The 12,005-nt window shown below is 36.8% G+C and overlaps 1 protein-coding gene across 6 annotated transcripts in view; it reads right to left on the bottom strand.

Moving 5' to 3' along the window:
• Positions 1–12,005, bottom strand: part of LOC127867445 (dynein axonemal heavy chain 3-like) — a 129,252-nt gene that overhangs the window by 37,073 nt on the left and 80,174 nt on the right. For all 6 annotated transcript variants that reach the window (XM_052408596.1, XM_052408595.1, XM_052408597.1 and 3 more), the window contains 8 exons: positions 9,188–9,345; positions 7,619–7,883; positions 6,606–6,791; positions 5,722–5,948; positions 4,499–4,702; positions 3,390–3,517; positions 2,134–2,258; positions 1,374–1,559 (listed from right to left, as the gene is read on the bottom strand). In XM_052408596.1, coding sequence (XP_052264556.1) covers positions 1,374–1,559; positions 2,134–2,258; positions 3,390–3,517; positions 4,499–4,702; positions 5,722–5,948; positions 6,606–6,791; positions 7,619–7,883; positions 9,188–9,345 — 1,479 coding nt within the window. The remainder of the gene's footprint in view (positions 1–1,373; positions 1,560–2,133; positions 2,259–3,389; positions 3,518–4,498; positions 4,703–5,721; positions 5,949–6,605; positions 6,792–7,618; positions 7,884–9,187; positions 9,346–12,005) is intronic.

Genomic DNA, 12,005 nt, shown 5'->3' with positions numbered 1-12,005 from the left:
ATTTTTGTCAGAGACAAACAAAATAGCAATTTTGCTCAATGTTCATTTTCAGGGGAGCATAAAGAAGAAAAGTTGCAAATAGAATTGACATATAAATATTACCACAAACGGCATAACAAATCACACTGTTATAGCTAGTTACAAAAAGTCTTTTCTTTAATACCCATACTTAATAAACATGTTTTAGTAAATGGAAAAAGAAGTAGTTGATTTTTTATTAAATGTCTAAAATGTTAAAAATATCACAAATTTTTTTATTATTTACATTTTGTACACACAAGCTTTGAATTAGACCAAAAGGTCAGAGGAAATCACAAAGAAAGTATTTCAAAAAGCCTCTTGTTTTACTTGTCAAGTGGCAAGTAAAAATCTTTAAAAAGAAAACAACAAACACTCTTGGGAAAATTATTTATAAAAATTATATGAAAGTTACCTCTACTTGCCTTTTCCAAAGTTAGAAAAAAAACACCAGCCTACTTAACCCTTTCCCACTCAGAAGCAAAGTTGGCTATATGCAACCATCATAAAACCACAACAACATGTGAATTACTTGCATGTTGTTCAGGTTTTATGCTGTTTGTTGGTCATCTGTATCACCAAGGTTTGAAATGAAGCCCTTAAAAACTTAAATCTTCTGAGAAAAGTCTTGAATTAAATTGGATTGTTTATGGGATTAACCCTTTAAGCGCTGGAACCGGATTTTAAAGGCCTTAGCAAACAGTTTGGATCCAGTGAGACGCCACAGAACGTGGCGTCTCATCAGGATCCAAACTGTTTGCTATTCTGATAGTATTCTTTGAAAAAAATCGAAGAAAATGCTAATTTTAGAAATTCAGCAGACAACATTTTAGCAGAAGACAAATTACCCAGCATGCAAAGGATTAAAATGACTCAAAGTGCATATCTGAGTGGAAGAGGGTTACAAAAACTAACACTCTTCTCAAAAATGATATAAAAAATTATGAAAGTGGTCTCTTGTACAGCAATAGCTTGCCTTTTTCAAATTAGAAAAAAACACCAGGGCCTGTATTCACAGACCCATTCTAAGACTTTTTTACCCAAAATGAAAGCAAATATTGTCCAGCACTGGAAAGATATTCTTTACTTTAAAGTAGGGATGGCATCAAATACCTATATCGGTATTTAAATATTCGCAAATCCATTCAATTGAATATTCGAATATTCACATAAAACAGCTAGATTGATTTAACTTCTATCATCAATTCTGTTATTCGTATACTGACCATTCAATCGAATATTCAAATAATTTTGCCATCCCTACTTTTTAGACTCAAGTCTTACAATTGTTTGATGAAAACCGACCCAGCACACTTAAAGAGATTATGAAGAATGAGAAAAGAACAAAACACTACCTCTTGTCTGGCGACAGCCTGCATTTTCTCAATGAGCTCCGCCTTCTCGTCCTGCGCGAAGAGGTTCGGCACATCTCCCGTGTTGAGGATCATACTTATGTCCTCCATGAAAGACTCGTCCTTGATCTGGGTGTCAGCAAACAGGAACACAGTCGGCTTGCCCTCACTGCCAGTCTTCAGGAACAGCTGTCAAATAAATGTTGGGAAAAATTTTGCTTGGTATTTAGATGATAAATCAAAGGCCTTGACTTTTATAACCACCCTGCATGAAAAGACATTGTGTTACCTGGCAATGGTCCTAATAATTTCATAAATATGTGTCTTGTTCTGTGAAAGCTGGTCATAATGCAATTGTGTAAAGTGTTGTCCCAGATTAGCCTGTGTGGACTGCACAGGCTAATCTAAGATGACACTTTACCCACATGAATTAAGCCCAGTTTTCTCAGAACAAGACACATATTATCACACATAAACATACATTATTCAAAAGCAGCTTTCATCCAATTTAGCCTCATTCTGTGAAAACTGAACTAAGTGCATGTGCGTAAAGTGTTGTCTCACATTGGCCTGTGCATTCCGCACATGATAATCAAGGAAAACACTTTCTTCTTATATGGACTCTTTTGTTGAAAGAAAGTTTCGAAAATCCAGTGTAAGCAGAAAATGTCAGCCTTAATTAGCCTGGCAAATCTTGGCTGACACTTTACATACATGCACTTAGCCCAGTTTTAGCAGAACAAGATCCGATCTACCATTTTACCTTCTTGATGTCCTCTCTCCACTCCGAGGCCGTGTAGTTCCTGGTAATCTCTATCTGGAACAGCTCGTAGTCTGCCATGAACGCTGCCAGCTTGGCTGCACTCTGACGGCCACTGCCTCCGATACCTGCACATGTTCAAATATTAATCAAGGGCAGATCAATATGCTTTAGGCTTTTGATACAATTGAGCTAGAATAAATAGGTTTAAAGTAAATTAAACTAAATGTTTTTTATCACAGAACCAATTTTTTAACCTATCAGTTTTTATGCTGTACTGTTTTGGTTTCAAAACATAGTTGTCCTGATATCACTCTGCTCTTATAAGTAAAAAAAAGGTAACTTTGCTATTTTTACCTTTTTATCGGAAAAAAAAGAAAGAAAAAGCAAATATTTATTGAAAGTTTCACTTTGCAAAAGCAATGTGCTCGTAGAAATGATAAAATGCTAACTACAAAAGAATTATCTAATAGGAAAATGTAAGCATTAGAAAAATATTTTAACAGCCCAATACCATTTAACTGACAATTTCATATCAGAAAGAAAAAAAAGGAAAGATGTATTTGCCTTCAAGTTTTGAACTTTTTTTAGACATCCATCGATTGATGACTTTCAATTGACGATGAAGTCAAAAGTCCTACAAAAAGTCTGACTTTTGATTCCTAAAACAGTATTGTTAAAGAATTCAAATTTTCTGCCCAAGCGGTGGTTGAAAATTGTACTGAAAAAGTTTCCCCACACAACCCAAAGCAATCAGTTAATGGGCGCAGTAACGTCCTGAACTGAACAGCATTCTACTGCAGTATTGTACAGTGCACACTCTAACATGGACATATGTACTATATGCTCCATTAACATTTTCAGAGGAGCTTAAAAAAAGGAAATATTGCAAATATGAAAATAACAAGAGCACCGCATAACGGGTGCCAACGCTCGGCTGCGGGTGCAGTTTTGAATAAATGAAAGCTTGTCAGATTTTATTTTTTTTAGAGGTTACAGTGACCTTTGACCTTGTGATCCAAAAATGGGTGTGGCGTGTAGAACTCATTGAGGTGCATCTACATATGAAGTTTCAAAGTTGCAGGTGAAAGCACTTTGATTTGAGAGATAAAAGGGCAAGGTTTTAGCACGACGCCAGCGGACTGCAGACGACACGACACAACGAGCTGGCTATGACAATACATCGGGTTTTCTCCGAAAACGCAGCGCTAATAAAACCAATAACATGGCTTGACGAAACACTAAGATGGAATCCTTACCAACAAGCAGTGCATGACCGTTGTCTTGGAGCAGTACTCGACTGACTCGGGAAATGTGCTCAATAGCAAACTTGAACATCACCAGACGCATGGGAGCCTTGCTTATCATGTTAAACTCATCGAGATAACTGTAAGTACATGAAAAATTGGAACTCACATGCAATAGATGGATTTGGGATTTGCCACAAAGATGTGTATTCATGCAAAATTACAAATATCACCTTGTGCACATTGTGTGATCAGAAAGAAAAAAAACACATGGTCTTTATATACTGGTAATCTGTTGTAACTGAAAAAATGTGTGACAACCACACGCAATTATTTGATAATTTTGCAAATTTAAATATAAGTGACATATATGGAAGCATCTATTGCAATAGAGTTTGTCTGAAGGATCCTGTATCTAAAAGTCTATTTTAATATTCGATGTATGCATCAATTTGCCATTCATACAAAATTACAAACGTCACTATGTGTGCATTTTTTTTTATCAGAAACAAACTCACATGCTCTTGTGTATACTGGTCATATGTTTAAACTCAAAACATGTGACAAACATGAGCTATGATTGGATGATTTTGCTAGTTAATTTAAATATGATTGACATTTCTGGAAGATGTTTTTGCAACAAAGTTAGTCTGAAGAATCTTGTTGTACTGAAAAGTTCATTGAAATATACAATATATGCATCACTATGCCTGAATTAATAATGAAAACTTAAATAAATATAGAACTATTTCGGGGGGAAAGTGCCTGATACCAGAAAAGTGACGTTTTAAACTGGCTATCAATATCTTCACTTAGATCTCCATGACATCATACTTGTTTAAGCAACACGGTGAATTAAAAATTTAATGAGACTTTCTGGGAAAAACTGGGCTTAATGCATTTTTATCTCCTCCCAGGCTAATCAGTGAACACACTCTCAGCTTTAAAAAAAAAATTTGTTCAAAAGAAGTCTATTCTTAACAAAAATCCAGTTTAGGTGGAAAGTGGTGTCAGTGATTAGCCTGTGTTAAGAGCACAGGCTTATATGTGACAAACCTTTAAGCACATGCATTTAGAACAATACAAAAGCGAAATCAATTAACAAAAATATAAACTCCTACTTCTCCATGGTAGAGGTCAGTTCTTTGAAGTCTGTGACCTCGTTATAAGCCTTAGTCTCTGCCTGCATGTAGTCCCCGAAAAACAGGCTTCTCACGTTGTCATCGACAACAGTGCCGCTGCGGGACAGGTGCCCGAGAACCTTGTCGATGTTAACCTTAAAGTGGCTCTGGCATTGCTCCTTCACTATGGAGAAGAACTTCTCTCTGAAAAGAGAACAAAAGCTTAATTTAATTGCACATTACACCATGTGAATAAACAAAAAAAGAATAAACACATTGTTTGTTATAATGAAGTAGATATTTCAAAATCATGTATACCGGGTATTTGTAGGCATGAAATTTCATTCTTTTCAAAAACGACTTATTCATGGACCCGTAAATTGATGGATATCTGATTTTGAAATAAATGGCAATCATTTTCAATTGCATTTATGTGAAATTCATGGATTGGTCTCTTATGAAACTTTCGTTACAAAGCCTTCTATTCCCAATAGCCTAAGGTTATCTTAGACAACACAAAAGGAATACAACCTTTTTTTTTCAGAAATAATTACCAAACATGAGTCTTCACCAATGCAAAGATAAATGGTCGAATAATTTTAATTTTATTGAAACAAAAGAATGGCCACATATTTTTTAAATGCCTTTTCTTATTACACGGGTTTACAGTGGTTTCAATATATAATTATACAAAGAATCATAGGTACAAATTCTCTTTCATTTAGACTTTGATATTTAACTCCAGCAAACTGCACTTTTTGTCAAACTGAATGTGAAACTTTCGAACATTTATTTTGGGAATGTAAGCATGTCATTAAATTAATGGTAGAATTGTTTTCTGGATTTAATCATTTTTGATTATGCCCTCCTTTATACTCGGACATGCAAATACAATTGGACCCTTAAACCTTATATTTCTTTTGATAAAAATGTTTATTTATAATTGTAAAATGAACAAAACTTGACCCACTCTTCAACACACGCCAGAGATTGCTCACCTGTCAACAGCGCCGGTGAGATGGTCATTGAACATGGGGTACACCACATGCACCCGAATATAAGGAAAACACACATTTCAAACTTTCTTAAACACATGATCAGGATTGCTCAACTGTCGACCGCATCTGTGAGACGGTTATAGAACACCAGACAATTACCCATATATAGAAAAGGAAATCACACATTGTAAAATATTTGTTCAACACGCATTCAGCATGTCTCACCTGTCGACCGCATCAGTGAGACGGTCATAGAACACTCGATACACCTCATGGACCCAGAGCCTCATCAGCTTGTCTGTCTCGGTCATGCACGTGGATGGCACCAGTAACACACCTCGGATCACACGCGCGAAGTCTCGAAGATTGAAGACATAATGGCTCTTGGCCGGGGTCGGAAGGAAGCTGTTTATGGCGTCTTTGTACACGCCCATTGTTGCTTGAACCAGCAGCTGAATGTAATAGAGAAGCTTTGTCAATAGTTTGTTAAGAAAGAAGCTTAAAGACTGAAATCATTGAATATTTTTCTTATTTTTATAAATATATATATATATTTTTGTTTTAAGCTTTTATTGTCCCTGAAAATAGCTCTGAAGGTATCCCATTTATACTATACAAAGTTTGCATTAGTAGTATCACATTACATGGTAATGGGTAAAAATTATTAAATTGACAATAATATGTAATAGACAAAAAAATATTATTTAAAGAATAACAAAAGAAAAAGAGAGTATGAAAAAATATTGTTGAATAATAATGCTGCTGACAATATAATTATCAGTGGTCAGTTGAACGAAAGCTTTCAGTGCATTCGTTTTCAAGAAGTCTTGGAAATTGAAAACTGAAAATTATTATTGTCTTAATTTGTTCAAATAAAGAAATTCCTCTAATACACAATATTTAAGCTGGGATAATGGATAACTTTTACAAGAAACTAAAAATATATGCAAATCTAATAATTATGAACATGAAAACCTTTGGCATAGAACAACAAACCTAACAATTTCGAACAAATGAGCCATCAAATCCGTTCAAATTAACTATAACAAAACAAATATATGCAAATGTATCTATAATCAATACAAAACCTTACACATCAAACAACACACCTTGCCATTCCTGACAAACGAGCCCTCAAATCCTTTGCCAAAATGCCAGTCAGTGATGTTCGTGAAGATGCGTGTCATTGTTGCATCGTCAAACTCGTCTATCGAGATGATGTTCATGTGGCGGGTGAACCTTCCCGTGATGTCATTCCTGCCACCACCTGGTGGACCCATGGCTGCTACCAGCAGCTGTAGAACGGACAGCGGGAGTTTTTCGTTACATTCTGGTCTGTATGTGCTTATGATATTGTGTGGAGATAATATGCAAAACATTGTGCAAGCATTTGAAAAGAAATTAAAGGCTTTAATAAGCAAACCGCAACAGTTCTGCAGAACAATACAGGAGTTTGTTGTTACATATGGATTTACAAGAATCCACTGGGCAAATGAAGCATTCAAAACACCAAAGGCATCAAAAGAAAAGTCATAGTAACAAGAGCACCGCATAACGGGTGCCAACGCTCGGCTGCGAAAGCTTGTCAGAATTTTTCTTTTCTTTTAGAGGTCACAGTGACCTGGACCTTTGACCTAGTGACCCAAAATTGGGTGTGGCATGTAGAACTCATCAAGGTGCATCTACATATGAAGTTTCAAAGTTGTAGGTGGAAGCACTTTGATTTTAGAGCCAATGTTAAGGTATTAGCATGATGCCTACGGCGGACGACGAGCTGGCTATGACAATACCTCGGGTTTTCTCCGAAAACAGCCGAGCTAAAACTGAGCCTCACTCTTGTAAAACTGGGCTTAACGCATGGGCAAAAAGTGTTGTGGCCAATTAACATGTGCAAGATTGCACAGACTTATCAGGGACAACACGTTCTGCCTTTGTGATATTTTTGTTTAAATTTATTAGGAAATCTCTTCTAGGCAAAAATCCAGTTAAGACTGAAAGTTTCATCCCTGATCATTCTGTGCTGACTGCAAAGGCTTATCTGGAACGCCAGTTTTCGTGCATGCATTAAGACCCATTTTCCCAGAGCAAGGCTCAAATCCATTAGAACTAAATCTATACATACCACATCAACCAAGAACAGCTTGGAGGTGTCCTTGCGGTCGTACCAATGGCCGTGGTCTTGCCACTGTCTCAGCAGCTCAATGGGCGGCTGGGCGCCGTACTTCTCCTTTGCGGGCATGTTCAGATCGTCCACGAACACCACTGACTTCTTGCCCATGGGAGGCCCAAACACACCCTTGCGGCGACGGTCCAGCTTTGACATGATGATGTCTTGGGTCTGATTGGCTGAGGTGCGTGCTGAGAAGTTGATCAAATTCGGCACATATCTGTGAGAGAATTTAAGAAGAAAATGGTGTTATAAAGCTTTTTGGCATGGTTTTTGTTGGGAAATTATTTGAAGAAGATATTAGACTGAAAGGTGTTTTAGAGCTTTTTCTTATGTTTTCTGTTGAGAAATTATTTGAAGATATTAGACTAACAAAAGATGTGTTTGTCAGAAACACAATGCCCCCTTTGCGCCGCTTTGAAATAAAATTTCAATATATCATTTGGCAGGTTACAAAATTATCTCCCTTTTAAAGCTTATTATTTTCCTTGGATTGTATTTTTTTACTTTTGACCTTGAAGGATGACCTTGACCTTTCACCACTCAAAATGTGCAGCTTCATGAGATACACATGCATGCCAAATATCAAGTAGCTATCTTGCAAAAGTTATCGCAAAACTTTAACCAAGGTTAAAGTTTTGTGAAAGAATGACAGACTGACAGACAGGCCAAAAACAATATGCCCCCGATGATTTGATCCGGGGGCATAAAAAGCAATATTACCTTTTCTCAATTCTTTTTTTGTGAACAATTATTTTCTACACATAAGACTAAAATGAGTAGTACTTTGAAATGGTCCTCAACTTTTAGTTTTGCCTTAAAATAATTATTCAACTGGTCAAAAAGATGTGATCTGAGAATGAAATTACAATAACAATTGTGGGCAGAGAGACTGTATCTGACATAGAAATGTGGAGCATGTACAACAGTCTCACACTAAGCCCTTCAACATTAAAAGATTATCAACACATGCATTACTTCTTACTTCTGTCTTCAAGCAGAAGCTTATGTGATTATTTATAAATAAGTTTTATTTTGATGAGTTTGATTTTTACATATCATGCATTTAAAAAAAAGTCTTCTTACTTTCTTAAGTCTGACAATACTGTTATGCAAAAAAAATGTTTAATCTAAGAAATTTTTTAAAATTTACAATTGAAAATAATATGAAAACTGTAAAACAAAACATTAAAATCTTAACTTTATGAGCTATGTAACCCTTTCATAATCAGAAGCAAAGTGAAAACAGCTATATGCATCAAGCATAAAACCTGAACAGCCTGCAAGTAACTGTTCAGGTTATTTTGCTGTTTGCTTCTCATCAGTATGATTATATTGAAAATGAAGCTTTTAAAACTTGAATCTAGAAGTCTAAATATTACTACACCTTGCTAATGAACTACAAATGCATCAAAGTGCATTTCTGTATGGTAAAGAGTTAAACAAGTTCAAATGATATTCAGGAAAACAAAAAGTAAATTCTATTATATTTAACTTTATATTAAAATATAAAAATGGACTCACTGATCTTTTGGCAACGCGAGCAGATAGCTGTTTGTGATGGCAGACTTTCCCGTCCCAGTTGGACCGACAAACAGCATCGGCCTCTCGTGTGATATAAACGTGTTCAGGAAGAAATTCTGACGAGCCGTTTCATTTGTCTGGATAATGAGGTCACTGATCTGAAAATAGATGCCCAGAAAAAATAATTATATATGTAACATATATTATGAAACGGCTTCTTTATATTGACCCCCTACGTTGGGATACAGGTTAAGTACCTTTGGCATAATTTAACATTAGTGACGTGCCATGAAAAGCTAGAAGCCTAAAAATACGGAAAAAAAATGGAAAAATACAAGGTTGCAAGTAACCTTGCTTAGCCTATGAAATTTGAGTATTCTGTACAAGGTAAGATGAAATGTAACGTTTAGAGTCCCTGCAACAATGTTTAAGGCAATGGAAAATATTACCCCAAGAAATTAATGCAATAGTTACCACCAATAGTTTGTCTAAAAAAAACACAAACCAATCCCATAATATACGCAAATGTCTGCACAGGCTTATTAGGGATGACACTTTTCACAACGATTGTAAATTTTTTGTTTAGAAGAGACTTCATTTAAACAACAAATTCCATACAAACAGGATAATGTGGTCCCTGATAACAAACAGGATAATGTGGTCCCTGATAACAAACAGGAAAATGTGGTCCCTGATAACAAACAGGATAATGTGGTCCCTGATAACAAACAGGATAATGTGGTCCCTGATAACAAACAGGATAATGTGGTCCCTGATAACAAACAGGAAAATGTGGTCCCTGATAACAAACAGGATAATATGGTCCCTGATAACAAACAGGAAACTGTGGTCCCTGATAACAAACAGGATAATGTGGTCCCTGATAACAAACAGGAAAATTTGGTCCCTGATAACAAACAGGAAAATGTGGTCCCTGATAACAAACAGGAAAATGTGGTCCCTGATAACAAACAGGATAATGTGGTCCCTGATAACAAACAGGATAATGTGGTCCCTGATAACAAACAGGAAAATGTGGTCCCTGATAACAAACAGGATAATGTGGTCCCTGATAACAAACAGGAAACTGTGGTCCCTGATAACAAACAGGATAATGTGGTCCCTGATAACAAACAGGAAAATTTGGTCCCTGATAACAAACAGGATAATGTGGTCCCTGATAACAAACAGGAAAATGTGGTCCCTGATAACAAACAGGATAATAAGGTCCCTGATAACAAACAGGATAATGTGGTCCCTGATAACAAACAGGAAAATGTGGTCCCTGATAACAAACAGGAAAATGTGGTCCCTAATAACAAACAGGAAAACGTGGTCCCTGATAACAAACAGGATAATGTGGTCCCTGATAACAAACAGGATAATGTGGTCCCTGATATAACAAACAGGAAAATGTGGTCCCTGATAACAAACAGGAAAATGTGGTCCCTGATAACAAACAGGAAAATGTGGTCCCTGATAACAAACAGGAAAATGTGGTCCCTGATAACAAACAGGAAAATGTGGTCCCTGATAACAAACAGGAAAATGTGGTCCCTGATAACAAACAGGATAATGTGGTCCCTGATAACAAACAGGAAAATGTGGTCCCTGATAACAAACAGGAAAATGTGGTCCCTGATAACAAACAGGAAAATGTGGTCCCTGATAACAAACAGGAAAATGTGGTCCCTGATAACAAACAGGAAAATGTGGTCCCTGATAACAAACAGGATAATGTGGTCCCTGATAACAAACAGGAAAATGTGGTCCCTGATAACAAACAGGAAAATGTGGTCCCTGATAACAAACAGGATAATGTGGTCCCTGATAACAAACAGGAAAATGTCCTCCCTGATAACAAACAGGAAACTGTGGTCCCTGATAACAAACAGGAAAATGTGGTCCCTGATAACAAACAGGAAAATGTGGTCCCTGATAACAAACAGGATAATGTGGTCCCTGATAACAAACAGGAAAATGTGGTCCCTGATAACAAACAGGAAAATGTGGTCCCTGATAACAAACAGGAAAATGTGGGTCCCTGATAACAAACAGGAAAATGTGGTCCCTGATAACAAACAGGAAAATGTGGTCCCTGATAACAAACAGGAAAATGTGGTCCCTGATAACAAACAGGAAAATGTGGTCCCTGATAACAAACAGGAAAATGTGGTCCCTGATAACAAACAGGAAATGTGGTCCCTGATAACAAACAGGAAAATGTGGTCCCTGATAACAAACAGGAAAATGTGGTCCCTGATAACAAACAGGAAAATGTGGTCCCTGATAACAAACAGGAAAATGTGGTCCCTGATAACAAACAGGAAAATGTGGTCCCTGATAACAAACAGGAAAATGTGGTCCCTGATAACAAACAGGAAAATGTGGTTCCCTGATAACAAACAGGAAAATGTGGTCCCTGATAACAAACAGGAAAATGTGGTCCCTGATAACAAACAGGAAAATGTGGTCCCTGATAACAAACAGGAAAATGTGGTCCCTGATTAGCCTGTGGAGATTACAAAGGCTAATCTGGGACTACACATAATGTAAAAGCATTCAGCCCCATTTTCACAGAATGAGGATCAATTGGGTGTTGTTCTGAGAAAATTGGGCTTAATTCATGTGCGCAAAGTGTTGTCCCAGATTAGCCTGTGCAGTCCGCACAGGCTAATCAGGGACGACACTTTCCGCTTTAATGGTATTTTTAGTTTCAAGGAAGTCCCTCCTTACCGAAAATCAAGTTGAGGCGGAAAGTGTCGTCCCTGATTAGCCTGTGCGGACTGCACAGGCTAAGCTGGGAAGACACTTTACG

The sequence above is a fragment of the Dreissena polymorpha genome, chromosome 2 (assembly GCF_020536995.1).
Source record: "Dreissena polymorpha isolate Duluth1 chromosome 2, UMN_Dpol_1.0, whole genome shotgun sequence".
NCBI classification, from domain to species: Eukaryota; Metazoa; Mollusca; class Bivalvia; order Myida; family Dreissenidae; genus Dreissena; species Dreissena polymorpha.
The sequence above is the reverse complement of the archived record's forward strand: the minus strand, read 5'-3'. Positions and strand labels throughout refer to the sequence as shown.